Source organism: Mycothermus thermophilus (genome assembly GCF_041956435.1).
Source record: "Mycothermus thermophilus strain CBS 625.91 unplaced genomic scaffold VTJ04scaffold_2, whole genome shotgun sequence".
Lineage (NCBI taxonomy): Eukaryota > Fungi > Ascomycota > Sordariomycetes > Sordariales > Chaetomiaceae > Mycothermus > Mycothermus thermophilus.
In genome coordinates, this window is record NW_027191428.1 from 4,062,599 (window position 1) to 4,089,926 (window position 27,328).

The 27,328-nt window shown below is 58.5% G+C and overlaps 7 protein-coding genes across 7 annotated transcripts; 4 read left to right on the forward strand and 3 right to left on the reverse strand.

Annotated features, from left to right (window-relative positions):
* Positions 1 to 73: 73 nt before the first annotated feature.
* On the forward strand, positions 74 to 4,369 carry VTJ04DRAFT_3667 (uncharacterized protein; the record flags this gene model as incomplete). The annotated part of the gene is made up of 3 exons (XM_069361592.1): positions 74 to 419; positions 499 to 3,444; positions 3,522 to 4,369. The coding sequence occupies 3 exons, from the start codon at positions 74 to 76 to the stop codon at positions 4,367 to 4,369; spliced, it is 4,140 nt and encodes a 1,379-aa protein (XP_069222188.1).
* Positions 4,370 to 9,010: 4,641 nt separating this feature from the next.
* On the forward strand, positions 9,011 to 13,220 carry VTJ04DRAFT_3668 (uncharacterized protein; the record flags this gene model as incomplete). The annotated part of the gene is made up of 5 exons (XM_069361593.1): positions 9,011 to 9,018; positions 9,078 to 10,778; positions 11,392 to 11,476; positions 12,043 to 12,527; positions 12,617 to 13,220. 5 exons carry the CDS (start codon positions 9,011 to 9,013, stop codon positions 13,218 to 13,220), a joined length of 2,883 nt encoding a protein of 960 aa, XP_069222189.1.
* A 1,382-nt stretch (positions 13,221 to 14,602) lies between these two features.
* Positions 14,603 to 19,426, forward strand: VTJ04DRAFT_3669 (uncharacterized protein; the record flags this gene model as incomplete). The annotated part of the gene is made up of 1 exon (XM_069361594.1): positions 14,603 to 19,426. One exon carries the CDS (start codon positions 14,603 to 14,605, stop codon positions 19,424 to 19,426), a length of 4,824 nt encoding a protein of 1,607 aa, XP_069222190.1.
* Positions 19,427 to 20,173: 747 nt separating this feature from the next.
* Positions 20,174 to 21,229, reverse strand: VTJ04DRAFT_3670 (mitochondrial 37S ribosomal protein mS42; the record flags this gene model as incomplete). Its single annotated transcript, XM_069361596.1, has 2 exons — positions 20,174 to 20,901; positions 20,974 to 21,229. 2 exons carry the CDS (start codon positions 21,227 to 21,229, stop codon positions 20,174 to 20,176), a joined length of 984 nt encoding a protein of 327 aa, XP_069222191.1.
* Positions 21,230 to 21,866: 637 nt separating this feature from the next.
* Positions 21,867 to 22,655, reverse strand: VTJ04DRAFT_3671 (uncharacterized protein; the record flags this gene model as incomplete). Its single annotated transcript, XM_069361597.1, has 2 exons — positions 21,867 to 22,483; positions 22,565 to 22,655. 2 exons carry the CDS (start codon positions 22,653 to 22,655, stop codon positions 21,867 to 21,869), a joined length of 708 nt encoding a protein of 235 aa, XP_069222192.1.
* Positions 22,656 to 23,163: 508 nt separating this feature from the next.
* On the reverse strand, positions 23,164 to 24,297 carry VTJ04DRAFT_3672 (uncharacterized protein; the record flags this gene model as incomplete). Its single annotated transcript, XM_069361598.1, has 3 exons — positions 23,164 to 23,558; positions 23,630 to 24,178; positions 24,243 to 24,297. The coding sequence occupies 3 exons, from the start codon at positions 24,295 to 24,297 to the stop codon at positions 23,164 to 23,166; spliced, it is 999 nt and encodes a 332-aa protein (XP_069222193.1).
* Positions 24,298 to 25,576: 1,279 nt separating this feature from the next.
* VTJ04DRAFT_3673 (uncharacterized protein) lies at positions 25,577 to 26,686 on the forward strand (the record flags this gene model as incomplete). The annotated part of the gene is made up of 3 exons (XM_069361599.1): positions 25,577 to 25,636; positions 25,756 to 26,251; positions 26,352 to 26,686. 3 exons carry the CDS (start codon positions 25,577 to 25,579, stop codon positions 26,684 to 26,686), a joined length of 891 nt encoding a protein of 296 aa, XP_069222194.1.
* Positions 26,687 to 27,328: the final 642 nt, after the last annotated feature.

The following is a 27,328-nucleotide window of genomic DNA, read 5'->3' on the forward strand; positions in this document are numbered from 1 at the left end:
CAATGGTGGCCGAACCCTCATCGCCAACGTCACCCTCACCACACCCAGCGCCGTCGCGGAGCTAGTCGAATGAATGCAACCCCTAAACCCATTCCTCAGCGCCCTCTCCAAGAGCCCCATCCTCTCCCAGTGCCAGCCGCCCCAACAGCACATCCTCCTCGTCCCCACCGCTGATGTCCTGCTCAACGCTCGCGATCCCGACTCGGGCGCGCCCCTGCTGGCCTCCATAGCCTCGGACGAGTTCCTGGCCAGCCATGTGGTGCGCATCCCTATCCCCAGGGCCCAGGGGGCCGGCGCGAAGGACGGGTCGGCCGCGGCTGCTCAGAACCTCCGGGAGATGCGGGGGAAACCGAAGATCTATGGCACCTTGAATGGCAGGAGTCTTGTGATCAAGGAGAACTCTATTTACACCAACAAGGGTATGTTGGGTGTCCCGTTGGATGTGCTCGTGGAGTACATGCCCGAGACAAACATGCTGACGTGTTGTGCCCTCGACAGGCTTCAAACATCTCGCCCAGGCCAACATCCTCCACGACGTCATTTGGTACCCCGACACCCTCGATCCCCGATCGTTCCTAATCTACTACATCACGCGCCCTCTTGTCGGATCATGGGAGGAGGTCAAGGTGGTCCCAGCCTCGCTACCACCTCCGCGCGAAGGAGGAGGAGACACCCGCCCGCCAAAGCCGCCCCTGACCAATGGCCGCGAAAAGCCCGGCTCCTCGGTCAAGAAGAAGGACATCAAGTCCTTCCATGAACTGCTCAACAACTTCCCAGCCATCGCCAAACAGATGCAGGCCGGCCTGGAGAAGCTGTTCAGGGAGTTCACGCGCGTGTTCGAACGTCCCCTCCCTCCGCCTCCCTCGGCAACGGATATCCCGGATCCCGAGCCGGATGGACCTATTGTCGCCGCTATGAAACGGGCAAGGTCAAACAGCGACGCAGTTCGGGGGACATCGCCCACAATCGCTAATGGCACGATGGCCCCGGGGTCCTGGGAAGACGACGAAACCGTCATTCAGACGGCCATGGAGACGGCAGTCACCGCTGCTATTGACCTCTTCCAGAGCGTCGACAGGCAGCAGCTCGCGCTGCTGGGCACCACCACAGATCTGACAGGCCCCGTGGTTGAACGCATGATCGAGCGCTATATCGCTGAGAACGTTCATCACCTGGTGTTCCCACGCCTCGCGACGCTCCGGCGCCAGGAGGACCTGGAGCTGGAGGCCAAAATCCGCCAGATGGACAACATTGACATTGCCCAGCTGGGCGTCGTTATTGAGGGGGGCAGCCGCGCGAAGCGGGACGTGGTAAACCGGCTTGGACGCGCTGTCGAGGAGTTTCGCAAAATGCCCAACGCCAGCTGTCCGCAGGAAATGATGGAAATACTCCTCGCTACGACCAAGGCGGCGACGCAGTTGACAGATACTCCAGAACCGGGCCGCGCTGCTGCGGGACCTGCTTCCGAGAAACCCGTCATGACCATCAACGCTGACACGCTCGTGTCGCTGCTTCTCTACGTTGTCATCAAGGCACAAATCAAGCACCTCCAGGCTAGGCTTACATATATTCGGAATTTTGTCTTCATCGACGACGTCGAGAGCGGTGAGATGGGGTATGCACTCAGTACCTTTGAAGCAGTCCTCGCTTACTTGGACCGTGACTCGGCAGGTCTGCGGCGCGCCAGCCGTAGGAACCGGGACTTGTGGGAGGCCGCAGCCAAGGGCGATGTGGCGGAGCTGAAGAGGATAATGGAGCCGGATGAGGATGCCATTGAGGACGATGATGGACCGCTCGAACCGTCGCACTCACGAAGACAGTCGGGCAGCGGCTGGAGTTTTACCAATGGTAACTCGCGGCGATCGTCGCTGAGCGGGGGAGCTCTGGACGTCTACTCGCGTGGATCTGGGTTGGGTCATGTGTTTCCGTTCCAGAATCATGATGCTGCAGAGCCTGAGGTGGAGGTGCCCCCAGCGCCCCCTCCAAAGCGGGTGAAGAAGGTGGCTATGGACACGAGGAGTATGTCGAGCGGGTCGGAGATTTCGTACCGGTCGATGCCCCTGAGCATAGGAACAGCGAGCGTCATCGAGGGGGACACGTCCATCGAGAAGTTAGCCCAGACGCAGGACGCGCTTGGGGAATCGGTGCCCATGATGGCGATCCAGAATAGCCGGCCCGAGGCGCTGCGGTATCTCTTGTCGCTCAAGGAGTATTACACTCCCGAGGTCATCCTTGAGGACCAGAATAACGAGGGAACGACGCTGTTCAGCGCCGCCGTGCAGCTCGGCGTGCCCGATGTCATCAACACGGTGCTTGACTTCCTGCTCGATGCGGCCGACGACGATAGGATGCGGCAGTACCTCGCCATCCAGGACACGCGGGGCCGGAGTGCCGCCCACTACCTGTTCCACGCCCCGTTCCTCATCGAACGCATCGGCAGGCTGTTGCCCTGGAGGCAAAAGGACCGCAACGGACAGACGCCGCTGTTCGCGCTATGCCGCTCGTACGACCACCCAGACTACAGCACCATGGTGCAGCAGGCCCTCGAAGCCGCGGCGCGCAGCCAGGGCGACGGCCAGCCGCTGCATCTTGATGATCACGTTGATATCAAGGGCAACACACTTCTCCATATTGTCAACGACGCCCACCTGGCTTTCTACATCCTGCAGAACTGTGACGTCGACGTCAACGCCACCAACGAGAAGAAGTTCACCGCCCTCATGCTCGCCAGCAAGTACGGGCGGTTCGACATGGTGCGCACGCTGTACGGCGACCCGCGCGTCGACATCGCGGCGCGCGAGCTCCGCGGGCTCACGGCCGTCGAGCTGGCCAAGGACGACGAGGTGCGCAACCGAATCGACGACCTGACGCTCTTCACGCAGATGCCCAGCATGGACCAGCGCACGACGGGCGTCGTCCGAGCGTACCTGGTCGAGGACGCCACGGTGCGGTTCGTGGTCAAGTCGGGCGCCCCCGTCGACGAGCAGAGCTTCGCGGTAACGACCTGCCGCCGCTCGCTCGGGGATTTTGAGCACCTGAGCCGCCTGCTGCAGATGGAGAACCCGGCGTCGTGGATCCCCTCGATCGCGGACCTGCGGTCGCCGGCCCAGATCCCGTCGCGGCCGAGCCGGGCGGTGCTGCGGGATTTGCAGGTCAGGATGGATTGGTTTTTGCGGGTGCTGCTGCAGCACCCGACGTTTGCGACGCACGAGATGCTGTGGGAGTTCTTCTTGGTGCCGGACCTGCAGCTCGACATGATGGCGGAGCGTAGCAGGCTGAAGGCCGCGGCGCTGTTGGAAAAGGTCCACGATGAGTACGAACCGGTGAATGACCTACGCGAGGTGGAACAGTTTGTGGACCATGCGAGGGAGATGGTGAGGAGCGTGCATTTCTCTACGCGGAGTGTTGCGAGGAGGGCGAATGCCGTGGGCAACGTCGCCACAGGTGAGTCTTTTTTCATGTCTACAGTTTCCTCCTTAGGTCGTTCTCTTTCTCGTTCAAAACTAAAACCACCTGGACAGACCTGTACGAATCCGCAACCCTCTTCTCCCAATCCCTCTCCACCCTCACCTTCCTCCCGCGCTCCCACATCGCCGCCTTCGCCACGTATGCCCGCGCCCTGCACCCTTCCCACTCCTCCCCTAGCAGCACATTCTTCTCGGCTTTCTTGACCATGTACAGCAACATCGAGGCGGTGCTCGACGCGCTCGGCCGCCCGCCGAAACTCATCGCGCGCATCCAGGCTGCCCGGCGCGAGGCGGAGCGCGCCGCCTCCTCGGGCGGCGGGGTCTTCAACACCGGAGGCGGCGGCGCGCTGGCAGGCCTCGGGTTCGGCCGAGGGAGCAAATGGCCGCTGGCGAAGGCGTTTATGGACAGCAGCCCAGCGGCGACGAACGATACTTCGTCCTTGTTGTCCCCCTCGTCTTCGTCCACGTCAATAGCGGCGGACACCAAACCCGCCAAATCACCGTCGCATCATCATCACAAACCCACCCGCGAAGAGAAGGAGGCGTTTTTCCGCCGCAAGCACGAAGGCGAAGCGGACCGCCTCGCGCGCGAGCTGCGGTATGCGCAGCAGACGGTGGCGGGGGAGTTGGCCGGGTGGAGAGAGATGCACGAGCGCATGGGACGCAAAGCGATCAAGGACCTGGCGAGGGGGATGTTGGTGCAGGAGAGGATGAGGTTGGAGGGGTTGAGGAGGGCGCTGAGAGCTGCTAGGGGAGCGGGGTTGGGATCGGGTGATGGGGGAGGAGGAGGAGAGGTGGTTGCTGGTGGGAGCGCAAAGAGCGTCTACACTACGGGCTTGATGGAGGAACCAACCACTTTGGCCTCTGCTTCGAGCTCAGGGGGGGATGCGGTTGGGGAGTAGCAGGCACCACATCTTTCTTGATTGACCTACGAGAAGGGATGAGGAACGCCGATTATGTGTACATATGGAGTGCACAGAAACAGCCGAAGCGCAAACAACCTTGGACAGGAGAGGTTCTTCAAAGACAACAAACGAGAAGGGGGTGTGTGCGTAAACAACCCGAACCCGATCTGTCCTGAAAAAAAGGGGGGAGGAGCATTGGGTCGCGAAGCATATCGTACGGTGGCAAAAGCGGAGCTGGGCACGTAGACTTAGGCACCGCGGATTTTTTTGTTCCTAGGTACTAGCGGGACAGACTCACAATCGCGAACGCGAAGCGACAATCGAGGGGAAGTCGGTGTGAACGCGTCCGTCTGTCCGGGACACCGGACGCGATCCGGTCCGTCCGGAGACGCGTTTGAGCTGGGTGTGCGGCCGGCTGACGGGATGGACGGGACGCGGTTTCGTGAGCGTGTTTGTCCGACTTCAAGTTCAGGAGATCGAACCGGTTTGTTCACAAGTGCGGGGCTACCTCAGGTAGGTGTCGTCCGGTGTGGCCGTCCCGCTAAGTACCTTCCCTACGACGGAGACGGAAGGCGGGGTTACACTGCAGACTTTTGGCCGGTCGAGGGTTAGTGCGGTGCAAATGCGATTGCCCCTCCTCACCGCCGGGAGAAAGATTCTTCTTTTTTTTTCTTTGTGGTTTTTTTTTTCTTTTTGCATTGCGGGATCTCTTTCCGTGCACGGTTAATTCTTTTTGGTTCCGATTATCTACCATAGTCTTGGCCTGGTGTTGTTGGTTTAGGTCGGGTAGGTAGCCGGTCGGTGTTGGCGTCGGTGAGAATAGGGGGAATCGGGCAGCTTTCAACTTCTGGATGGAATGGTGGTGGTGGTGCATGAAATCGGTTACTGCTACTGTGGGATACTCGTGTTGTCCTTGGAATTAGGTCAGGCCGGATTGGACAGCGAAGATTTGGTTTTTTTTGTGGGTTCTAAATTGTGTGCGAGAGCCCGGTGAACGAGCCCTCAGTGCCTGTGTGGTTGTAAGCCACGGGGCTGCTTTTCCAAACTGTCCTAAGAGAGATACAATCAGGTACATCTTTGATGGTTGTTCCCCGAAACAGCGGTGTTGTTGACTTTGTGGTGGATGCTATCCCCGAAGCAGTCCTCGATGTGGCAAACAATGGGCCGAGACACGGAGAGAAGCGGTGGCTTTCGCGGGAAGTGAACCCTTTGGTCTTTGCTTGCTGAATTTCTCTGACAGGACCGACACCACCTCACATACACGGCGAGGGGTGTTCATGTTGGACCGGCACACTCTGGTAAACATCAACAGTTCCAAGGAAAACGTCCCGTTGCCCCGATCCCGCACTCTGCACAGCCTCCAGCCGTGCTGCAAACTCATGACATGTTGATATCGTGATATGATGGTGTTGATGGAATCTCCAGTGTGTGTTTGCCGGTCGTGTTTCAGGTGGATGGCTGCAAGCTGCATCTGCAGAGTGACTCACACTCATGGACTTTCACAGGTGTACATATGGTGTGCTGGACTTACACGAGAGCTAGCTCGACTGCCCGATCGGGAAACCATGAGTGTTTCTCGGGCTGGGCTGCAACATGAAACAAACCGTCCCAGAGCTCGAGAGCCAAAGAAACCCATCGAAGAGCAATAACCGATGATGGCGACCGTGGGATGCACGCATCTTCCCGTGCCAACATCACTGATCGTCGTCGTCATCATCACCCCGCCTCGCTGTCGTCTCTGCCGGGCCCGGTTCTTGGTGGAGAAAGAAGCCGGCGATGCACGATGGAAGCGGTGACGGGAACGAACGGCCAATCAGCGGGCCGAAGCGCGACTTTGACAGGTGGGCTCGCGGCCGGACGCGGTCGTGATTGGCCCGGCGCGGGCACGCGACTTGCATGGCGACCGACAGGGGTCGACCAGCAAATCGGGGAGGGCAGGGACGCGGATGCACGTGATGTCGTGTCAAGGGTCGTTCACCTTGGGGACTGACCTAGCTTTCACCTAGGTCAGGGTTAAGCGCCGTAGAGTGAGGCGGTGCGGCTGTTGTCCGACTGACAAGCGTGGGACAAGCCGGGGGTCGGATTTTTTGTCATCCGCCATACTGCGTTGCGCTGCTGCGAAATTACTTACACATGGCGAGATGGACACTTCGAGACGCCCGTCGGAGGCCGCCTGGCGTTTGTTTCACGGTGAACCGGGAAAGGAGCGCGCCGAAAGGCGAGGGAGGCCGCGGCTATTGCTGTTAAGATCTTCGCTGAGATCTCGGTGTGTTCGCTTAACAGTGGAGCCTCGATTGGCGATCAAGCCTCTGACAAGCGCCAGCGGGTATGACGGGCGGTTAGCACGAGCGAATCTCATGCCTCAACCGCCCAGCCACGGGGTATCCCCGGCCGCCGTAGAGGCAAAGTTGTAACTTCCGCAGTCGCCTGGAAGCTGGTCATTTGGCCTTCTTTCGGTCCTAATACGAAGAGAAGATGCGTAGAATCGTACGTCGGTAAACGTCCGAGCAGATGGACGATCTCGATCGGCGGATGCGAAGTTGATCTTGGACCAAAAATAGGTTTTCTTGAACACAGCGACAGGGATATCCGTAGAGACGGAACCGGCGTCGGATATCCAACCTGGAAGCGGTCCTGGCCTGGTCGGAACTGAGGCTCATCAAACAAAGCAGTCGTAAGTGCCTTGTTACTCAGAATCCCGGCAAAAGCCGCCCGGATCTTGGAGATCCCAGGAGACCAAGGTTTGACCGAACCCCTGATGACGTCTATCCCTGAGACGACGCCTCATGGTCATGAATGCCCAACATCAAGTCTCAGAATGAGGCTTCATGGTCGCAGAACGGATGCCCAACGGAAGCCTCAATTTGTGACCCAAGAAGAGGGGAAGGACAGCCACACGTGGCTGGTGCGGCCGTTGAGCTGCGTCGCGTCCCTCTCGCCCTCCACGTCCACCACGTCGTGCCCCGCGCCATCTGCACGTCCCCCATCCGCGTCCAACGCGGAAGCAGTGTCTCAAGAGCCGCGAGTCGCGGTTCAAAGGAACCGCGCGTCTGATTGGCAAGCGGTCAACCCTCCTCCTTCGCGGTGGTGCGGGGTGAGGGTTACACCGCAGGAAGGACGCTAATGCAGAGTGTCTGCAGCGTTTGCCAGCGTGGACGACGATGACTCACGAGACTTTTTAGACGCCCGCAGGCGGCTTGCAGGAGGGATGGGGTCCGGCCCAATGAGCGGCTCGGATGGCTGCTCGACCTGCCCGTTCTGTGACAAACCAGTTGAAGTTTTAGCTTGTGGCCTTTGTTCCTGGAGGAGGACTCAGGAAAACTCTTGCGGGGTTTCTGAGGGAAATCAGAGAAACAACAGAGAAGAAGCTTGGACCACGGCATCCGGATTGCTGCAAGCTGCAGGTTGAAAGGTACCTACTGTACGTTCCAGGAACATCTGCTGATTTGGGCATCTATGGACCGGATGGCAAATTGTCTTGGTAGGTACGTACCGGACGGCACTAACACACCCCAACTCGGCAATTTTCTCTTTTTCCCTCTTCACCGTCTTCTGCCACCATCCCCAAGAGTCGGCATGAAATCCGAAAAATTCTCGCAGCGGCAACGCCGACCATTATTCCTTATTCTCCATGGCCAGCATTGTGGTAATAGTGGTAATAGGCAGTATCAGCCTCCGTCTGAGCAAAGTCAGAGCCGCCGGCCACAGCGCCAAAGGTACGTAGCTATCCGTCTTTGTGTAAGCTGCGCCTCACTGTCTCAAGGCTTGTTCGAGAAAACGGGCGTCTCTGAATGTCAACCTTCGGAACATGTCAGCTTCGTCCACCCCACAAAAAACCAACCAGATGGACACGATGGCCAGCTTAGCTCCGTGTTTCAGATTTATTTTGAACAAATGGCAATGTTCGATTTCGTAGGGCGAGGCCATCTGCAGCCCTGGATGGACAGAGTGGAAGAGCCCAAAGACACTAAGCTCGCCCTCCAAGAGCCGAGAACCGTTTGACCCTGGTTCTATGGCGGCCCACTCCGCGCTACTTACAGAGTACTCCCCGCTGCCACCACACACCCCTCCTCCCGATGTGGTGATATCCTGGATACTACTAGCATCCTCCCATCCATCCCGGTCGCTCGCGCGAAGATCCCGCGGTCCCACGGGACCCACCAATGTCGACATTCACGTCCACGTCTAGTCCACGTCCATGACCACGTCCACGCCCGATCATCCACGCCCGTGGTCCCGTCATCCACACGCCTTGGACGCCATGGACACATCCACCCCGACCCCGGACCTGGCCCGCTCCGCGCCGACCACCCGTGGCCTATGGATGTGGCCATGATGCCTCGTCTCGAGTACAAGTATAGCCTCTCTCCTCCCTCCTCATCCTCTCGTCTGTCCATGTCCAGACAACAGACCTCGCTCCCGTTTCAATCGCCATCAAACACCTCTTAGACGTGTTGGTCTGGTCACAGAGGATTGGTCTTGATCGACCTCCTCTTTTCCTTGTCTGTCCACTTACACACCAACGGAGCCGGTCTCCCCTCTCCTCACGGAGCACCCCGCCCTCACATCGACAACAACACATCTAATCTGTAATCGACTGTGTGTGTCCTCGACACACACACGCCAACAGCCGTCACAATGTCCACGTGAGTTCTCACATCGCAGACCTGATCTGGGTTGACCATGACACTTACACCCGCTACAGTCTGGCAGCGGATGTCTCCTTTGACTTCACCTTCGGCGCATGCGATCCCACTACCCCTCCTCTTACTTTTGATCCCTCTCTGCTTCAGCTGCCTTCCTACAACCCCGGCCACTCCCGGTCCAGCTCGCAGAGCTCTATCTATTCCTTGAACTCGTCTCCTGAGTCGACTCGTGCGCCAAGCACCGCTCGCACCACCCCGGCCCGCTCTCCTATCCGGACCCATGGCCCTCTCCTCCTCCCCAAGATCCGCTCCCAGGACCAGGCTATGATCCCCACGGCCGAGCCTCCAAGGCCTGCCAAGAGGGCGAGGACCTCGCCGGCTCCGACTCCGGCTCCCAAGAGGCAATTCCGCCCTTCGCACCAGCGCAGCTTCACCAGCCCGGAGACCATCTCCTACTCCGCCGCCCTCTTCGCCGATGAGAGCAGCAGCCCGGCGCCGCTGCTCTGCTCCCCTGTCACCTTCACTCGCGACTCGTCCATGATGCACACGCGCCGTGCGTCGTCGTGCAACCTGGACAATGTCGCCGCCCCGGAAACCTTCTTCCCCTCCTTCCAGATGCCGGCCTACGCGGCGCCGGCCCGCACCAGCAGCAGCCCCTCTCCGCCGCCGCAGCAACCCTTGGTCCAGCCTGTGGTCCAGCCCATCTCTCAAACCGTCCCCCAGGTCCCGGTCCAGCCAGAGCCTTACCTCTACGAGCCATATCTGGCTCGTGAGACATCACCCTTGGCTCCTGCCGCCACCATCACTCCGGAGCCTGTGGTCCCGACCACGACTCTCTACTCCTACCTGACCTCGCCCAACCCGGCGCCGGCGCTCGTGCGGACCCTCTCGTTCCCTCTTCGGGATCCCAACACCCGCCACTTCTGGTGGGATGTGCGCCAGGTCCGTCCCTGGACCGACTTCACCGCCTCCAACATTCTCTCCTTCCCCGGCGCCGCTGGCTGCCTCTCGGCCGCCATCCCCGCCAACGTCCTTCCCACTCCTCCCGCCACCCAGCGCCACCCGGAAACAGAGGCCGCCCTGCACGCCATCTACGCCTCGCACTACCTTCCCAAGCTCAACGCGGCGCTGGCGCTGTGCTCTCGCCGGCCGCTGCGTCTCTCGGTCCCGCCCAAGGCGAGCTCCTCCCCCTCCACCCTCGGCATGGCCACAGACTGCATGTTCGTCGCCAACGCCGCGGGGGAGTCGTCCGCGGCGGCCGCCATGTTCGGCGGCAAGCCGACGGCGCGCATCGTCGGCCTCGTCAAGTCGTTCGACCGCTTCAACACGGGCATGCGCGCCGAGGGCAACATCAAGCGCGTCGAGTACCTGCGCGGGCTGGCGCACCTGCACCACGCCATGCGCGAGCACGGGTGCCGGTACGGCTTCATCCTGACCGAGATCGAGCTGGTCGTGGTGCGCAACGGCACCGAGCACACCCCGCACTTTGGGTTCCTCGAGGTCGCGTCGGTGCAGCTGGCCGCGACGGACGACGAGGCCGACCAGGGCATGCCCGAGCCCGACGAGGCGAGGTTGACTGCGTGCCTCGCGCTCTGGGGCCTGTGCATGCTCGCCGGCGACGAGCCCATGCCTGGTCACGCGCACTGGAAGGCCGAGATTGGCGCCCCCGCCGACGGCACCCGGCGCAAGGCCCTGCCCAGGGACGCGTGGATGCCGCAGCCCCAGCTGGCGGAGAAGCGCGAGGCCAAGAGGGCGAGGGGGTGGGTGCTGCCTGAGTGCCCGGTTGGAAGGAAGGAGGTGGGGAAGAGGGGGGTGAAGTATGGTGCTTGTTAATTTTTATTGTTTCTTCTCGGTTGGAGAGTCTGTGACTCGTCCACCTTTGGGAGGGAGGCTACTGGGTGGTCTCTCTATTTATTTTCTGAGATTTTTTTTCTCATTCCTTTTGGGTACATAGACTTTTTGGGATTGGGATTGGGATTGGGATTGGATATCTGCCTCGGCTGAAGGCTTGATGACGTTACGACTGGTTCATGACTCTCATGACTTCGGCGGGTGGGTGGGTATACTTATGAGTACATATGATCAAGAAAGAGGATGGGAGCATAGGCCTCCTCGTCCAGTACTACTTTGCTTAGCTAGTTAATAAAAAGAAAAGATATAAATACTCTGGTTCTTTGTGTGTTGGCTGTCTTTCGATGTTCTTAGTCGATTCTTCTTTCCAGTAACTTGTCTATTGCCTGACGAGGTGCCTTTGATGGTTATTAGTGTATTCGGTATCTTGTTGGATCCAGATTGGACAGTGTTCGCAGCTACTGTTGGTTCGGATGAACAGAATCGGGTGTTGAGATGGAAAATACCTGATAACCAACGCAGACAGGACCAGGTCGATGTGGTAAACGAGATCCCTGGCTTTTTGCTCGAGTCTCCCAAACGACCCGCGATCTTCCAAGATAGGCACGTGATTCAAAGTAGATATGTTGGTTTGCTCCTTCCTTGCATGTGCATGATCCCGCGATTTGTAACTTCCATCTTTCATGGGCAGAAATGAAGAGTTTTTCTCATCGACTTCGGGGTCAGGAACCTGTGACGTCGTCGCCGAGCCGCCGAGACTCGGCATCCCAAAAAGTCTTGTTGACCTCTCCTCACAATTTCACACTGAAAGAATGCCGGAGATCTCATTTACAGTTTTGTTTCATTCTGATTCCTTTTTCCTCCTTAGATCCTTTTAACTTTCCCTACTCTATCCGCGGCTCCCTGCATCCCGTTCGACGCACCCTCGGTCTAGACTTCCGCGGCCATTTTCACGCTCATTTAAATCATCGCCATCTTCATTAACCTATCAAGTCCTCCTTTGACCGACACCGAGCCATGGCAACCTACAACCGTCGGAGGTGGTTCGAGGTAATTATGCGATCCTCCAGTTTTGTTATTTCTTGATTTCTGCTTACCCACGGACTAAGTACTCGACACTAACCACCATTCTTTATTGAGTGTGAAATATGTGGTGACGACTTTGTCTCGAAGGAGGGTCTCGTCGAGATTTGCGACCACGGCCACAGCTGGTGCAAGGACTGCGTTTTGGGTGCCGTCGAAACTGCCATCAACAACGTCAGCGACACCAACTGCATGCCTCCTCACTGTTGCAATACGCCGCTTTTGTATCTGACCCCGCCGCACACGGTCAACAACCATCGCGGCGACAGTGAGATTGAGAGTGAGGGCGACAGTGACGGCAATTACAGAGAAGACGACAATGCCGCTGCCGACCACGGCGGTGAGGGCTTGGTTCCCCCGGCCGGACCGGCCGCGAACCTCCTGACCCCGGAGCTCCGTGCCGCCTGGCAGAGAGCTCACAAAAAGGTGTGCGAACTCCGGTTCGGCCCCGACCCTCGGGACGTGGATCCGATTATTGTTCGGATGGCAATGCGCTACAAGGGCACGGATCCGTACCAGTTTTGCTCCAACTGCTTCCGCCTGACAAACAGGAACCAGGGGTGCAACCACATAGCGTACGTCAGATTTGCGGATGGCTCTACAGAGAGAGAATGATTTACGATCGCAGGTTCGCTGACACGCTGGATCGTTGGATCACAAACAGGTGCACTTGCGGCTATGACTTCTGTATTATTTGCGGAGGCCCCTGGTATAGAGATGGAACGAGAATGTTGGAAACTCGTTGCCATGCCGTCTTCGGCGACGCACACAAGCACCGCCTGAGGATCCCACCGGAGGTTCAGGAGAGACTTGACGAGAAGATGAGGAACCCCGAAGTGGTAAGAACTCTCGAGCCCATATGCCCATATGACAGCTGCTTTGTCCGTGTCTACGTCGTTCAAGGTGGCCTGAAGCTCACTGAGATTTACCCATCCGCTCAACAGTACCAAGACGAGGATGCCACCGGCATATTATGCCACCACGAGGAACGTTTTCTTTACAAGTTGCGCATTCGCCGTGAGCCTGTGCAGGGGGCCATGTGCCTCTCAGCTAAGTGCCATGTTTGCGCAAGGGAATTTCGTGAGTTTTTGCTCGAGTGCACCAGGTGCCAAACCCTGATGTGCCTCAGGTGCCGCGACTTCTTGTGTGCGACTCGACAACTCGAGGAGGTTGCTGAAGTCCCTGAGAAGCGCAAGCGTGACGCTGGGGAGACGTCCGAGGCAGAGGAAGAGGAGGGGGAGAGCCGTAAGAGGGTTCGCCTTGAGTAAATTTTCGGCTGCTGAGAGGGAGCGCGGTCTACCTAGTGGGAATTCCCAATCCACTGGAGACCAAGGCTCACAATCAAAGGCAGCTGGAAGTGAGAGAGGTTGACCTTCGATCAGGTTGCTTTGTACGAGTACGGGCTTGAGCGAGGCTTTGCAGTATGACGATTGGGATCAGGGAAATGGCTACGGAGTCAGGTTGCTGGGAAAGTGATGCATCGGAGTTTAATGGTAATGGGTGCCAGCCATGTTGGACGAAGCGTCCTGATGATGGTGGAAAGCGCAAGGAGCAGGATGGGACTCAGCGTGCTTTGTTTGTAACATGTCATGTACGGATACTTGACCAGTTCTCCAGCGTGATTGTATGAGTAATATTTCATGTAAACTCTTCAGCAAATTGTGTAGGATTAACAGCGCATTTCCAGAGTTGAGATGGGTGAGTGCCAGAGTTCGGGACCATGATGATGTCATGATGTGAAGTTGACGCTTGGTGGTGAAGAGTGGAGCCGAGCTGTGCTGGCCTAGACGGAGCTCTCCGTCTTCAGCCATTTCTTGGCGCGCCGGCAAAACTTCGGATGGCAGTGCTGGAGCGTGAGCTGGTCAGGTTGCTCTCTCTGCAAGGCGCGTCACTTCGTCTGCACGGCTCCACTCGGCACTTCGAGTGCGGCCGCGACACCATTTCCGCTCTTCACCAAAGACAAGCAAAAGAGTTGGGTGTTTCTGCGCCCAAACTCAACCACAAATCACATTCGGCCTCTCATATTGTGCCCTTCCATTCATTCATTCTCTATTCACGGCTATTGTTGTGCCGCTTTTGGTGTACTGCATAACCCGGCTGCTGCCCCCAGCCCCAGTCCATTGTTGGCGCAGGCGAGAACCCATTCAAGCGAAAGTTGAGCATTCTCGTCTCAATTTTGCATCCCACCTTGGAGGTCTTCTCGTTTCTGTGTAGGTTGCCTTTCTCGTCTGCGACTGTTTTTCGAGTTTCCACGCTCGAGTCCTGCCATTTTCCCCGCTGCGTCGCGAAAACAACACACACCCAAATCGCCGATTTCCAACCCTCGAAACCACCGTCTGATCATCAAACGCCTCTCCCAAGCGTTTCTTCACCTTCATAATCAATCTATTACATTGCGCAACTTCAATCTCCAGCGAGAAAACCTTTCCTGACAGCTCTGTCTGCCACCAGTGCTTCCCCGCGACCAGAAATCCTGCCATGACCGAGTGAACCGACCGACCCGAGAGAGCCTCGAAGGCGGCCGTCGCGGCCAGAATTTCCCCAGTTCCCGTCCCCATTCCTCTCGAGGCAAAACACGCTGCCTTTTCTCCCATCGTCGACTTCCTCGCCGAAAGATCGGAATCGCGCAAATCGCCTCGTCAACCGCAAAATGCCAGCCCTCATCGAGAACGAGACTTCCGGCGAGCCCGCCATCCTTCCAGGTCTGCCTGAGGGCGCCGAACCCTACGTCGTCATCAAGCAAGATGTCGAGCTCGAGGTCGATTTTCAAGAACGAAGCGTCCGCGGTGTTTCGACCATCCACCTTTTTACTATCAACCCGGACCAGGAGGAGATACAACTCGATGCGCGTCAGTGCGAGATCGACCTGGAAAACATCACCGTCGATGGATACAAGACTACAGCCACCTTCTCGGACCCGTACGACCTCACAAGAGTTCCGCGCCAATGGCAGATCGGCGCCGCTCAGCATCACATCATGAAAAAGCGCATGTCTCCCCTGCGCCCTCTCCGCCGACCCGAGGTTCCGAACAAAGACAGAGTGACGCACCCATGCTGCGTTCCAGCCGACCGCTCCCTCAAGATCAGCCTGAAACGTCCCGAAGGCGCCAAGGACGAGCCTCGCCGCACTCTCAAGATCAAGACAGCTCCCAAATCCGACAGGGACCAGCCGCGGGATGCCCCCGACGACTCGGGCGAGGAGAAGCACGGTATTAAGATAACCATACCCTTCCGGTCAAAGAACATCCGCGATGGCCTTCACTTTGTCGGCGTCGAGGACGGCGACCAGAGGTATCCGCATGTCTACACGCGACACTCCCTCGAGCCTGGCACGGCCTCGTGCATCTTTCCGTGTGTCGACGATCCGGCGTCGCGTCACCCATGGAGGATATCCATCAAGTGCCCCCGGACTTTGGGTGATGTGTTCGACCGGCCACAGACAACTCAGCAGGCTGCCGCCTCAAGTGCTCTGTCGCCAAGCGGGAGTCGCAAGAGGAAGCTGGGAGAGCTGCCTACGCCGCCGGCCTCTCCACCCGTCCTGCTGTCTGAAGAGGACAGGCTGATGGAGATGACGGTGGTGTGCTCGGGGAACCTGTCTGGCGAGCAGATCGATCCCCAGGATCCGAGGAAGAAGATTATGACCTTCGAGTCACAGCTCTCCTCGGCCAACCAGATCGCCTTTGCCGTCGGGCCGTTCGAGCACATCCAACTGTGGTCCGAGTTCCGCACAGAGGAGGCCGACGAGAAGCTTGGTGCTAATGCCGCTAAGATCCACGCCTACTGCCTTCCGCGCAGGGGCGATGAGGTGCGCAACACGTGCGCTCCCATCGTTGCTGCGGCCGACTTCTTCGCTCCAGAATTTGGTCGTTTCCCCTTCGAGAGCTACAAGGTCGTCTTCGTCGACGACATGGTCCCGGACACGGTGCCCGCAACCTCTATGTCGCTATGCAGCAACCGGCTGCTCTACCCGGAGGACATCGTGGATACCGAGGTCGAAGTCACCAGGATCCTTGTCCACGCGTTGGCAAGCCAGTACTTTGGCGTTCACGTCGTGCCGAACAAGCGGACCGACATGTGGTTGGTCGTCGGCATCCAGTGGTTCATGACGGATTTGTTCATGAGGACTCTGTGCGGCAATAATTGGTATCGGTTCCACCTCAAGACCCTCTCGGACCGCCTGGTCGAGGCTGATGTGCACCGGCCATCGCTCCACGACTTGGGCGAGCACCTACACATCGGCGACTTCGAGCTGGAGTTTATGTCTCTCAAGGCGCCGCTGGTGCTCTTCATCCTCGACCAGCGCATGTCCAAGATCCCCGGCTCCATGGGCATTGTCCGCGTCATCTCGCAGATCGTTTCTAATGCCAACATCAACGCGACTATTGAGAGCACCGCGCTCTCCGACGCCGACTTCCGGAGGGCGTGCGAAAAGAAGAGCCAGTACCGCCCGGACGAGCTCTGGCAGCAATGGGTGCACGGCGCCGGTTGCCCCAAGTTGGACATCAAGCAGAGGTTCAACAAGAAGAACCTGAACGTCGACATCACCATCACGCAGACGCAAATCCGGGACAGCACTCAACCCAAGGCTATTACCAAGGACGAGTTCCTCAAAGAGCTGCTCGAGGAGGAACATGAAGTGTGGGCTGGGACGGTGCCCAAACTTTTCACGGGCCCGTTTACCATCCGCATCCACGAAGCCGACGGTACGCCTTATGAGCACTACCTCGCAATCACGGACAAGGATAAGCTTGGGACCACGCTCCAGATCGCTTATAACACCAAGTATAAGCGGATGAAGCGTACCAAGAAGGCTACCGCGGCTGCGGCTGCGGCAGCTGCTGGCGGGGGTGACCAGGAGGACGACGTTGTTTACTTCAACATGCTGGGCGACGTGCTCATGACGCAGAAGGACACAGTGGATTGGGGCCTCCAGGACTGGGATGAAGCGGTGCAGAACCAGATGGACCAGGAGTCGTACGAGTGGATCCGGTTCGACTGCAACTTCGAGTGGCTCTGCAGCATGATCACCGACATGAAGCCCTACATGTATCTGGCCCAACTGCAACAGGACCGCGACGTGGTCGCGCACCAGGACTCCATGCTCTACTTCTTGCGCCAGCCCCGTCACGGCGTGGTTGCGACGGTCGAGACCCGCACAGCCATGGATCGCCGGTACTACTACGGCATCCGCGCCATGGCCATCGAGGGCCTGCCCAAGCAGGCACACCCGGACCTCAACCACATCGGAACCGCCCAGCTCATCCTCCTGTATTGCCACTTTTTCTGCGACCGCATCGTCGGCAAGAACGGCAACGTTACATACCCTCCGGCGCCCAACGACTTCTCCGACAAGGCCCAGTACACCGTCCAGTGCGCCCTGGCCGCGGCCATCGCCCGAACGCGCGAGAACGGCCGCTGCTCGCCAAAAGCACGGAACTTCCTGTTGGATTTGCTGCTCTTCAACGACAACTCGGAGAACGAGTACTCGGACCACTTCTACATTGCCAAACTGCTCGACGCTCTCACCACCTCCATCATCCCGGACGACTGGCGCCAGGAAAAGGACTTGTACTCGAGCCTTTCGTCGGACGAACCAGACGAGCTGGAGTTCAAGCGCTTCATTGAGAAGGCCATCGAGGAGATTGACAAGTATCGCCGCATGGACGAGTGGACGTCGACATACCAGAACATCTGGACCCGCACCGCCCTGCGCTGCAAGATGCGCCTCATGAAGGCCAACGTCATCCCGACCGCCCCTCTCGAGTTTGTTCGTTACCTCCAGGATGGTAATCACGAGCTCATCCGCATCGAGGCCTTTGATTGCCTCGTCGAGCTCGGCCTGCTGGCCAAGACCTCCATCATGCGGCTGCTTCTGGCTTGCGTGAGCGGAGACCCCTCGCCTTTCGTGCGCGACCGCCTGTTCAAGATCTTCAGCAAGGGCATGGCCTCGGTGGCCCTCGGGGAAACCAAGGCCGCCCAGATTAAGGTTCAAGATCAGATCATGGACGAGAGCGGTCTCGTTCTCGAGATGGGTGAGGCCGAAATGGAGCAGCGCAGGCTCCTGGCGAACCGAAACCAAAACATCCACGCGGCGATCGCTGCGCTCAAAGAGGAGCTTAAGAACAACGAGGCGCTGGAGGAGGCCATGTGGAAGGCCGTCGAGTCGCCCATCATCAGCGTCCGCGAGCAGTTCCAGCTGCTGACGCTCTGCTCGGCCATGTTCGAGCCGGACGACTCGCTGCTGGTGACGTTCAACTATCCCAAGGTGTGGAAGTGCGTTAGGGAGCCCGCCTTTGACGAGAATCCGTTCGCGCCCGCGGCCCACCGTAACAACGGCAGGAAACGGTGCATGGTTAGGTTCTTTACGCAATACCGTACCACCCCGAAACGCAAGCTCACCATGGCACTGGAGCCACCCGCCCCGTGGGAGCCCAAGCCGCCAGAGGTCAAGAAAATCAAGATCAGCTCCAAGCCCTCCTCCATCAGCGGGCCTTCCGGAGGCGTCCCTCAAACGCCGGTCGCTCCCGGCCGGAAAGACTCCATCTCCGTCACCGTCTCCCGCCCCGCAACCACCGCAGCCGCAGCCGCAGCGGCGACGGTCGTCACCACCCCAGCTGCTCCTCCATCCGACTCCATCGCCGTCCAACCCTTCAACCGCGCATCCGCCACCCCGTCAGCGGCCGCAGCCTCCCCACCACCACTGTCTGCTTCATCAAGCTTTGCCCTGCCAGCACCGTCACAGCCCAGCAGCAGCAGCAGCGCAACAACAGCCAAACCCCCCACGACGATGGCGGCGGCAGGGGTGCCACGTCCTCAAAAGCCGGCTAAGAAGCGCAAGAGCGACGAGGCGGCCGATAACGCCGACCGTCCGATCAAGAAAATCGCCAACGGCAGCAACAGCCGCCCGCGCAAGATTGTCAGGCTGCCGTTTACGGCGTGGGATCGGTTGCCCGCTAGGATTGGGGATAAGATCCGTGCTCAACAGGCAGCAGCTGCGAGGGCGGCTGAGTCCCGGGCGGCGAGGGAGGCTTCTGCGCAGTCGGGTGGTGGTGGTGGGAGTAGCAGTGTGACGAAAATTGTTGCCACGCCTAGCAGGACGCCGTTACCTGGTCATGGCGGCGGCGGTAACGGCGGCGGCGGCGGCGGTGGTGGTGGTGCTTCTGTTTCTGCTGCCTCGCCAAGGGTTGGCGGTGATCATGCAGGGACGAACGGAAGCGCGGTTAAGAAGAGGAAACCGTTGCCCTCGGCCGCGCCGCATCATAATCATGTCTCGTCAGCCGCGTCGCCGGGACATAGTCAGGCGTCGGCCCCGCCGCCGCCGAGTACGCCGTCAGTGGTGGCCAAGCCTGCGGTGATTACCACTGGTGGTACCGGTGGTGGAGAGGGGGGGTTGGGAGAGCCCAAGAAGAAGGTGATCAAGTTGAAGTTGAAGCCGTCGTCGTCTTCGGTTTCTGCGTCGCCGCAGTCGAGGTGAGGTTGGATTAGGTTGGGTGGGGAGAGTTGATTGAGGATGAATGCGACGTGGTGGGTGGGTGGTCTTGATTTTTTTTTTTTTTTCTCGGGTCACTTCAGGACAGGACAGGACAGGTTTAGGGTCGGTTGGGGCAATTGTTTTGTTCTCTTTGTTGATTCACTCAACGGCAGCATCGACATGGACACATTGGCATTACATTATTACTCTCGGACTCTTACACAAAAAAAGGATGGATGGATGGAAAAGGGGGGATGATGAGTACCGAGTTACCTGTTGTCTACTTGGTTGAGGGGGAAGAGAATATGGGGGTTGTGTGTCTTGAGAGAGGAGGTAGTTTTTTATTAGGACTACCTCCCTAGTAATTTTGTAGTTGTTGTACATACATAACTCTTGACTGAACATGAACGCGCGCGCGTATGAGCTCGGGGGTATGGATAGGAATGAAGAAGAGCGGAAGCGGTTGTGTTGTTGGCAGACAGAGAGAAAATAGAGAAAAGGTTGTTGTCCAGCATTTATTTGTCTCTCCTGCGTTGAGGAGTGTCAGCAGACAGACGGAGAAGAGCAGCATCCACAACTCATATACCCTGTGCATTCCACTGATGTTCTATGTCGTATTTTGTGTTTGTGTGTACAAGTACATCATCCCTACGGCCCTCTCTACCCTCGCTGGTATAATACATACATTCATTCATTTCCACATCACTTCTTCCTCTTCCTCTCACCATCCCCCCTCCAACCAGCCCGTTTTTACAACCCCGCCTTCGGCAGCCCCGCATCCGCCGACATATCCTTCGTCTTGACGTTCGCCTCGAGCGCCACCAGCTCCCAATTGACATGCTCCCACCACGTGTTGGCGTACTGCTCCTTGCCGGCGAACCCGTAATCCCACAACCACGCGTGCTCCCAGGTGCTCACGCACAGGACGGGCTGCAGCTGGGTGCCGCCGGGGGCGTAGGCTTTGGCGTCGGCGGCGCCCGTCTGGCGGTGCAGGAGCTGCTGCTGCTGGCGCGGCGACCCGGCGCCCGCGGCCGTGTTGCCCAGGTACTCCTTGGCCACGGCGAGATCCGCGTCCGAGTAGGCGCCGGGCTCGCCCGCGCCGGGGACCGTGTTCATGTCGACGGGCTGGCGGCGCCAGTGCGCGGCCGGGTAGGGGGAGCCGGCGGCGTAGGTGGCCAGGACCTTGAAGGCGGTGGGCAGGCCGGGCTGGGTGACGCGCACGAGCCAGACGTAACCGGGTCCGAACATGGCGGTGGCGACGGCCACCATTTCGCGGCGCAGGGTTTCGAGCGAGCCGAAGGACAGCTCGAGCTGGCGCTGCAGGTCGGCGGGCACGGCGACGGGCGTCGGGGTCAGGTGCTTGAAGAAGAAGTGGTTGTTGTGCGCCATGCTGGCGTAGTTGAAGAGGGCCGCGTGGTGCGGCTCGCGCGCCGTGGCGAGGATGATGTCTTTGAGGGTGCGGGAGGCCCATTCGGTTTCTTGTTGGTGGAGAAGTTAGCGTCCGGACACTTTTTTGAAGAGGAATAGTTGATAGTCCATGGGAGGCGTACCTGCGGTCCGGTCATTCAGATTCCGAAGCAGATGGGTTTGATACTGTGTCCAGGCCAGGGAAAAGGCAGGACCACTCATGAAGCTGCCGAGGCCATTCTGCGCGATCTCGGCGTTTTCGTACGGGAGCGGGGGGAGGGTGTGCGTGGGGTAGCGGCCTTCCAGAGCTTCGGCTGAGAAGGACCTGACGGCATTCAAGCGAGGGAAGAGGCTGGCGGTTGGCCGCAATGGTATCCTTAATAACCTCGAGCGCATCATTGTGGTGGTGAAAGTAGTGGGAGTGGTGGTGGTTTGGGTTATGGGTAGGTAGGATTGGAGGACGAGACGAGATGGCGAGCCGCAAAAAGAGCTGAGGCAGCCGATTGATTGGAATTGGGCCGGAGAGAGTGTGCCGGGGCTTGCCGTCGTCGTCGTCGGGGTGGTGGTTGTCGGCGCCGGCCTTGTCGTCTGTGCGGGTGCGGTTTTGTCGGAGCTTGCCCGAACTTTTTTGGATCCGCGAGACATGGTGGGGCGGGTCGGCGCGGCAAAGAGGGACATATCAAACCCTAACCCTCACCCGACACCATCACTTGTCTGACATCCATCATGAACATCCAGAGCATGAGACGAGACCCAAGCTACTCATAGGTCTGGCGGGAGAATCCGATGACAGAAGCACTCCTGCCCAATTATACTCTTATTGTGTGTGTGTATGTACTGTACTGTATGTGCGTCCCACCTGGCCATCCATCCGCCAGGTTCTATAGCAATAGAGGTCCCCGCCATCCATGAACCACCACCACATACATGCGACACTTGGACATCGCAAATCGAAGAATTAGTCCACATACACAGTAGGTAAATACCTAGGTAGAACTCCGTCCAAGAAGCAAACACCCGCCCTTCCCCCCAAAGTTCACAACTTTTTCTTCCCCGCCGCCGCCGCCGCAGCCGCCGCCGCCTCGGCCTGCGCAACTTCATCCGCCTCTTTCCTCTCCGCATACCACTGCCCAGCCTCGAGCACTAACACGCCCACCAACACCAGCGCAACAATCACATGGCTCGCGCTCAGCACGCGCAAGCTATCCTCCCTGCTGAGCACCACTTCCCCCGTGATCGGGCCCTGATGATGCACCGGAAACCCGGGGCTGCCCTGACCCGCGGCGGCCTCGACCGCCTCCCTCGCGCGTTCCGCCGCAGCCGCCAACCCCCCGGGCTGGCTGACGGCGCGCATGCCCTTGACGATGTTGCTCAGGTAGACGCCGACGCCGATGACGTAGAGCACCAAGCCGGCGCCGTCAAAGAGCACGTTGGCCTCGCTCGGGCGGAAGAGCTTGACGAAGAAGCCGAGGAAGCCGACGAACATGACCATGTGCATCATGCGCACGATCAGCGGCGGGGCCTGGTGCATGAAGCGCAGGTGGGTTTCGAGGTGGTCGAGGTAGGCCGGGTCTGGGAGCGGGTCCGAGGTCCAGAGGAGCGGGAAGTCGTAGGGGAAGGAGGCGAAGAGGATGCCGAGGAAGAAGCATACCGCTGGAGAGGAGTTAGTTTTGTTTTTTGGTGGTTGCGGTTGGCAAGATGGAGAGGGGGAAAGGGGGTCCTAGGAGGACGTACGGCCGATGATGAGAAAGGTGGCAAAGGAACCCGATCCGCGGTAGTCTTGGGATCGGGTTGTTTTGGACCAGTCAACCCATTTGGTGGGCATTTTGGGAGGTTGTTGGAGGGGGGTGGTGGACGGAGATGGATGATGGAGGAGGGTTGGAGGAGAAGAGGTTGTTTTCGTGTCTGAGAGTTGAGCTCCAACTTTCGAGGTCGAGCCGCTGTTGGCACGTGGTTCCAGGTTGCCGGTGGTGCGAGACTGCCTGGGTGGCCGGGGTGATTGCGCAATGCCCAGGGTTGGGGCCAGGCCAATGCCGTGAGGTCGAGGTCTCTTGAAGGCTCTCAGAGCTTTTGGGTTCTCTGTTGGTGTTGAGCTGCCGTGCGCTTGCCTTAGCTTCCAGGTGGCTTTGGAGCTTGACGGCTTGGCTTGCCTCTCGCGGTTCAACCCCACACTGTCTGGCCATAGTATCAACACAGTGCAGACCTTGTCTTGGCTTCAATTAAGGTACATACAAAGTACAGGACCGTCTATTACGGGCAACGCACAACCCTCTCTCATTCTCTTCACATCAACCTCCTCTTCATCTGGTCCATTCTCAACCTATTCAAACAACTCAAGCATTCGTATCCAACATCTCCATCCCGTGCGCATGGTACCTCGTGCCCACGGGCGCCAGCTCCTTGGAGATCCTCTCCAGCTCAACCAAGTCCTCCTCATCCAGCTGCACCTCGACCGCGTTCTCCCTCACCCGCTCCGGACTTGTCGCGCCGGGGATGGGGATGATGCGCGGCATGCCCGGCCTGCGACTCAGCGCCAATACCCACCCAATGGCCACCTGCGCCGGCGTGTAGCCCTTGCGCCGAGCCAGCCGCTCTACCTCGCGTGCCAGGCGTAGGTTGACCTCAAACACGTCAGGCTGGAACCGCGGCAGGTATCGCCGGAAGTCGCCCTCGGGCAGGTCGTCGGGGGATTTGAAGCGGCCGGTGAGCATGCCGCGGCCGAGGGGGGCTGTTGAGGCCAGCAGTGGTTAGTTGATGTGGTCGGTAGGAGGGGACGTAAAGGTGGAGGAAAAAACTCACAATAAGCCAGCACTGTAATCCCCAACTCACCACACGCCTCGAGCACTCCATTCTCCAGCGGCTCGGTGCACCACAACGACAGCTCCACCTCCACAGACTCAATCTTGGCCACTTTCGCCGCGCGCCGGATGGTGGCCGCGCTGACCTCACTCAGCGAAATGCCCCCAATGTTCCCCTTTTCCACCTCAGCCTGCAACGCCTTGAGCGTCTCTTCAATCTCGACGTTCTTGTCCTTCCTTGCCGGCTCGAACTGATCAATCCGTCCCTTGCCGCCGATCAGGCGGACCGAGTTCTCGACGCTCTTGCGCACGCCCTCGGGCGAACTGTCGGGCTTCAGGTCGGGGGTGATGCAGCCCTTGACGTTGAGCAGGATCTTGTCGCGGTCCTCCGGGTAGTGCTCGTAGTAGGCGCGCAGGAGGGTGAGCGAGTTGTTGTCGGGTGGGCCGTAGAACTCGCCGCCGTTGAAGTAGTTGCAGCCGCTCTCCAGGGCGGCTTTGATGACGGCGAAGGTCTGGTCGTCGGGGAGCTTGCCCTGGCGCCAAGTCAGGCCTGGGGAGGGGGAGTTAGGTGTGTGAAGTGGGCTTGGATGTTCGGAAAGGGTGTTGATACTCACCCATCATGCCGAAGCCGATGTTGCCGACTTGCTTGCCCTGGATCGTGTGGACCATGGTGTTGGTGACGATAGGTAGGTGATGAGGTTGGTGTGCTGTGCTGCTGATGACTGAGTGAGTGTTGGTCGATCAGACCTCACAAGTTTTCAGAAGACCAAACGGTTTTATATCAAGACGGACGTGATGGACCTCACTCCAACCCGGAGATATGGGCCGGTCTTAACGTCCTTGTGAAACCCAGGTAGTCTCAAGTTCGGCGATTCCCCGGTCTATGTGTATCGGATGACGGAGATAGATGGCATCCCCGTCCGAGAGACCGTTTATCACCACCTGGTGTCTACGTAATGTCCGCGGATGCCTTGATCTGAGCTAGATCCGGCTTGTAGGTAGGAGTTGATGGCGATGATCTGTCTACAGTGAATATGTTCAAGTCGAGCTGGGCAGCCCCGCGTCCCAGGCTTGACCGTTACATCTACTAATACGGAGTACTCCACAGTCAGATAGTCAGGTCGGCCGCCCCCGGGACGGAGCGGGGCAGAAACCAAACCGGGCAGCGAGCTTGGAAGCTGAAGTGGAAATGCCCCGAGGCATTGTTGGTTGGATATCAACCTTTCTTGGCAATCGCTCACCGAGGTGTGAAGTCATAGGTGACATCAAACGATGCTTACCGTCGTTGGGCTTTGTGATCTTCTTCTTCTTCTTCTTCTTCTTCGCTTTGAGACAAGAACACTGTCTTGGACACTGTCTCCCTCCTGCGACCCCCATTCCACCTCCACATGCACGTGAACCAGACCTGGAGCGCGGGATGCTCGGGTTCCTTTCGCGGGGAAAAAAGCCAAGCCAAGATCTCCAATCTTAGCACCTCAATCGCAATCTGCGGGCGTCCTGACGCCACTGCTGCCGCTGCTGCTAGCCTGCCCGCGTTGCATTGTGACGTGACGCCCTCACCCATTCACTGACGTCTGGGTCAACAGATGCATACCTGACTACCTACCTAAGGTACTAGGGGCATGTATGTACATACTTGACTGAGCCATGTCCCAAGACGCCTCCAACCCTAGTGTGCCGTCGCCTTCGCCTCTCTCCCGCATCAATTCTCGAGAATTGGGACGGCGAAGATCGTCTAGGGACCAGCGCATTGAGGAGATACTAGAGGTTAGTTCTGCGTCGTCTTGAGCCGCCAGCCTACCTCCCTTATTCTCAGACCCGGATTGATCCTTTGTCTTGTTCTCCACACCTTGAACTTTTTCTCCCACCAACAAGATCAATTTCCCCTTCGAGCATTCCCTTAGATACCTCAGTAGCCAGCCCGTTACAGCTCTCAATACTAGCTAGCATGGCTAGCATCGCCGACGCCATCTTTGGCTCTTCAGTGAACAACCTCTTTAATTCGGGTGTTCGTCCTCTCCTCTCCCCTCGCCTTGCCTCCCCCGTACAAGTCAAGCGCGCAGACAACATCTCCATGGCATGCGGCTAGACCCGGGACGCTAACCGTGGCATGGTACATACCTCCAGACTGCCCGAGAACGCGCCGAAGCCCTCGAAGCCAACTCCGTCAACGTCAGCCCGCGCCTCCAACCTCTCCTCGGCAACCCTTCCTCCCACCTCCCCAGCGAACCCTCCAGCCCGCGCCTCCCTCCTGGCGTCCACACCCAAGATGGCGACCATCCCTCGGGCGGCGTGATCACCACACAACCGGGCAGCCATCGCAGCCTCAACTATCACAGCATATCCCCTCCGACCAGTGGCGGCGACAACAACGGCCCCATCTCCAGGAAACGTTCCATTCAGTTCGGCCCCGGGTCGAATCCCCCGCCGACGAGGTCGCCGCGACCGAGCGCTGCGGTGCCCGTGTTGGAGCAAGTGGGCGGGTTCGGGGAGGAGGTGGAGGAGGATGTGGAAGAGAGCCATGGCCCGCAGCAGGAGGGGTGGTTGAAGAGGAAGCTGAGGTATTTCAAGAGTATTGAGCTGGAGAATAAAGGCAGTGTAGCAAGGGATCATTTGGCTTTGGGTTCGTTTCCCCCATCCCATCCACCAACTCAACTATCACCATCTCCCCCCACCCGGATCGGAGCAGGTCAGCTAACCGTACCTACCTAACCTCTCTGTAGAGCGAACCTTCCTCGCCTGGCTCCGCACCTCGCTCGCGTTCGCCTCCATCGGCATCGCCGTGACGCAGCTGTTCCGGCTCAACACGTCGTTGGCGGGCGACTCGGAGCAGGCCGAGACGCTGCGGCGCCTGGGCAAGCCGCTGGGCACCACGTTCCTCGCCGTGAGCATCCTGATTTTGCTGCTGGGGTATAACCGCTACCTGCAGGGCCAGTACTGGGTCATTCGCGGAAAGTTCCCGGCCAGCCGCGGCACGGTGTTTTTGGTGTCGCTGATTGCGTTCGCGGTCACGCTGGCGAGTTTGGTGGTGATTTTGGTGGTAAGGGAGACGGAATGAGAGGGGAGAAGAGTTGGAGTGGTGGATGGAGATAGGGGACAGACCTACCGAGGGGAGGTTGGGAAGCTGGACTGGGTTTCGGCGATTAGTCACCTCGCCGGTGTGGTGTTGGATGCCTGATGTGTGGCGGTTGGTTTCATTTGGAATGACTGACTACTCCGTATGATAGGTATCGGCTCTGGAGAAGAAATAGGGCTGATAAATGGCGGGGCTGGACTACTATATCCATGATGATGTATGCTGTTTTTATATTGATTGCTGGGAATCAGGGTATTCAGGAGTTAAAGATTCAATTTGATAAGTTTTGATGTTTGCTGCAACCAAATTGTTGTGTCTTGCTTGGTGTGACGGAGCTGTCCCACTCTCAACTACATCCAAGCAAACCCAACCCTCACTTCACAGCTAACCCTCTTCACTCAGTCGGGCCACTTCTCATCTCAACCTCGACAGGTCAAGACGAAAAGTAAAACTCTTGATGACAACGAAAATTCAAGAGATAAACCAAATAACCGACCTGGACAATTTCGACTCAATCTAACCAACAAAAGACGCCCAGTCCCAACAATCCAATCTCATCACAAACGTCATCCGAACCTGAACCCCTCAACCTCATATCACCTCATATCACACAACACCTCCAAC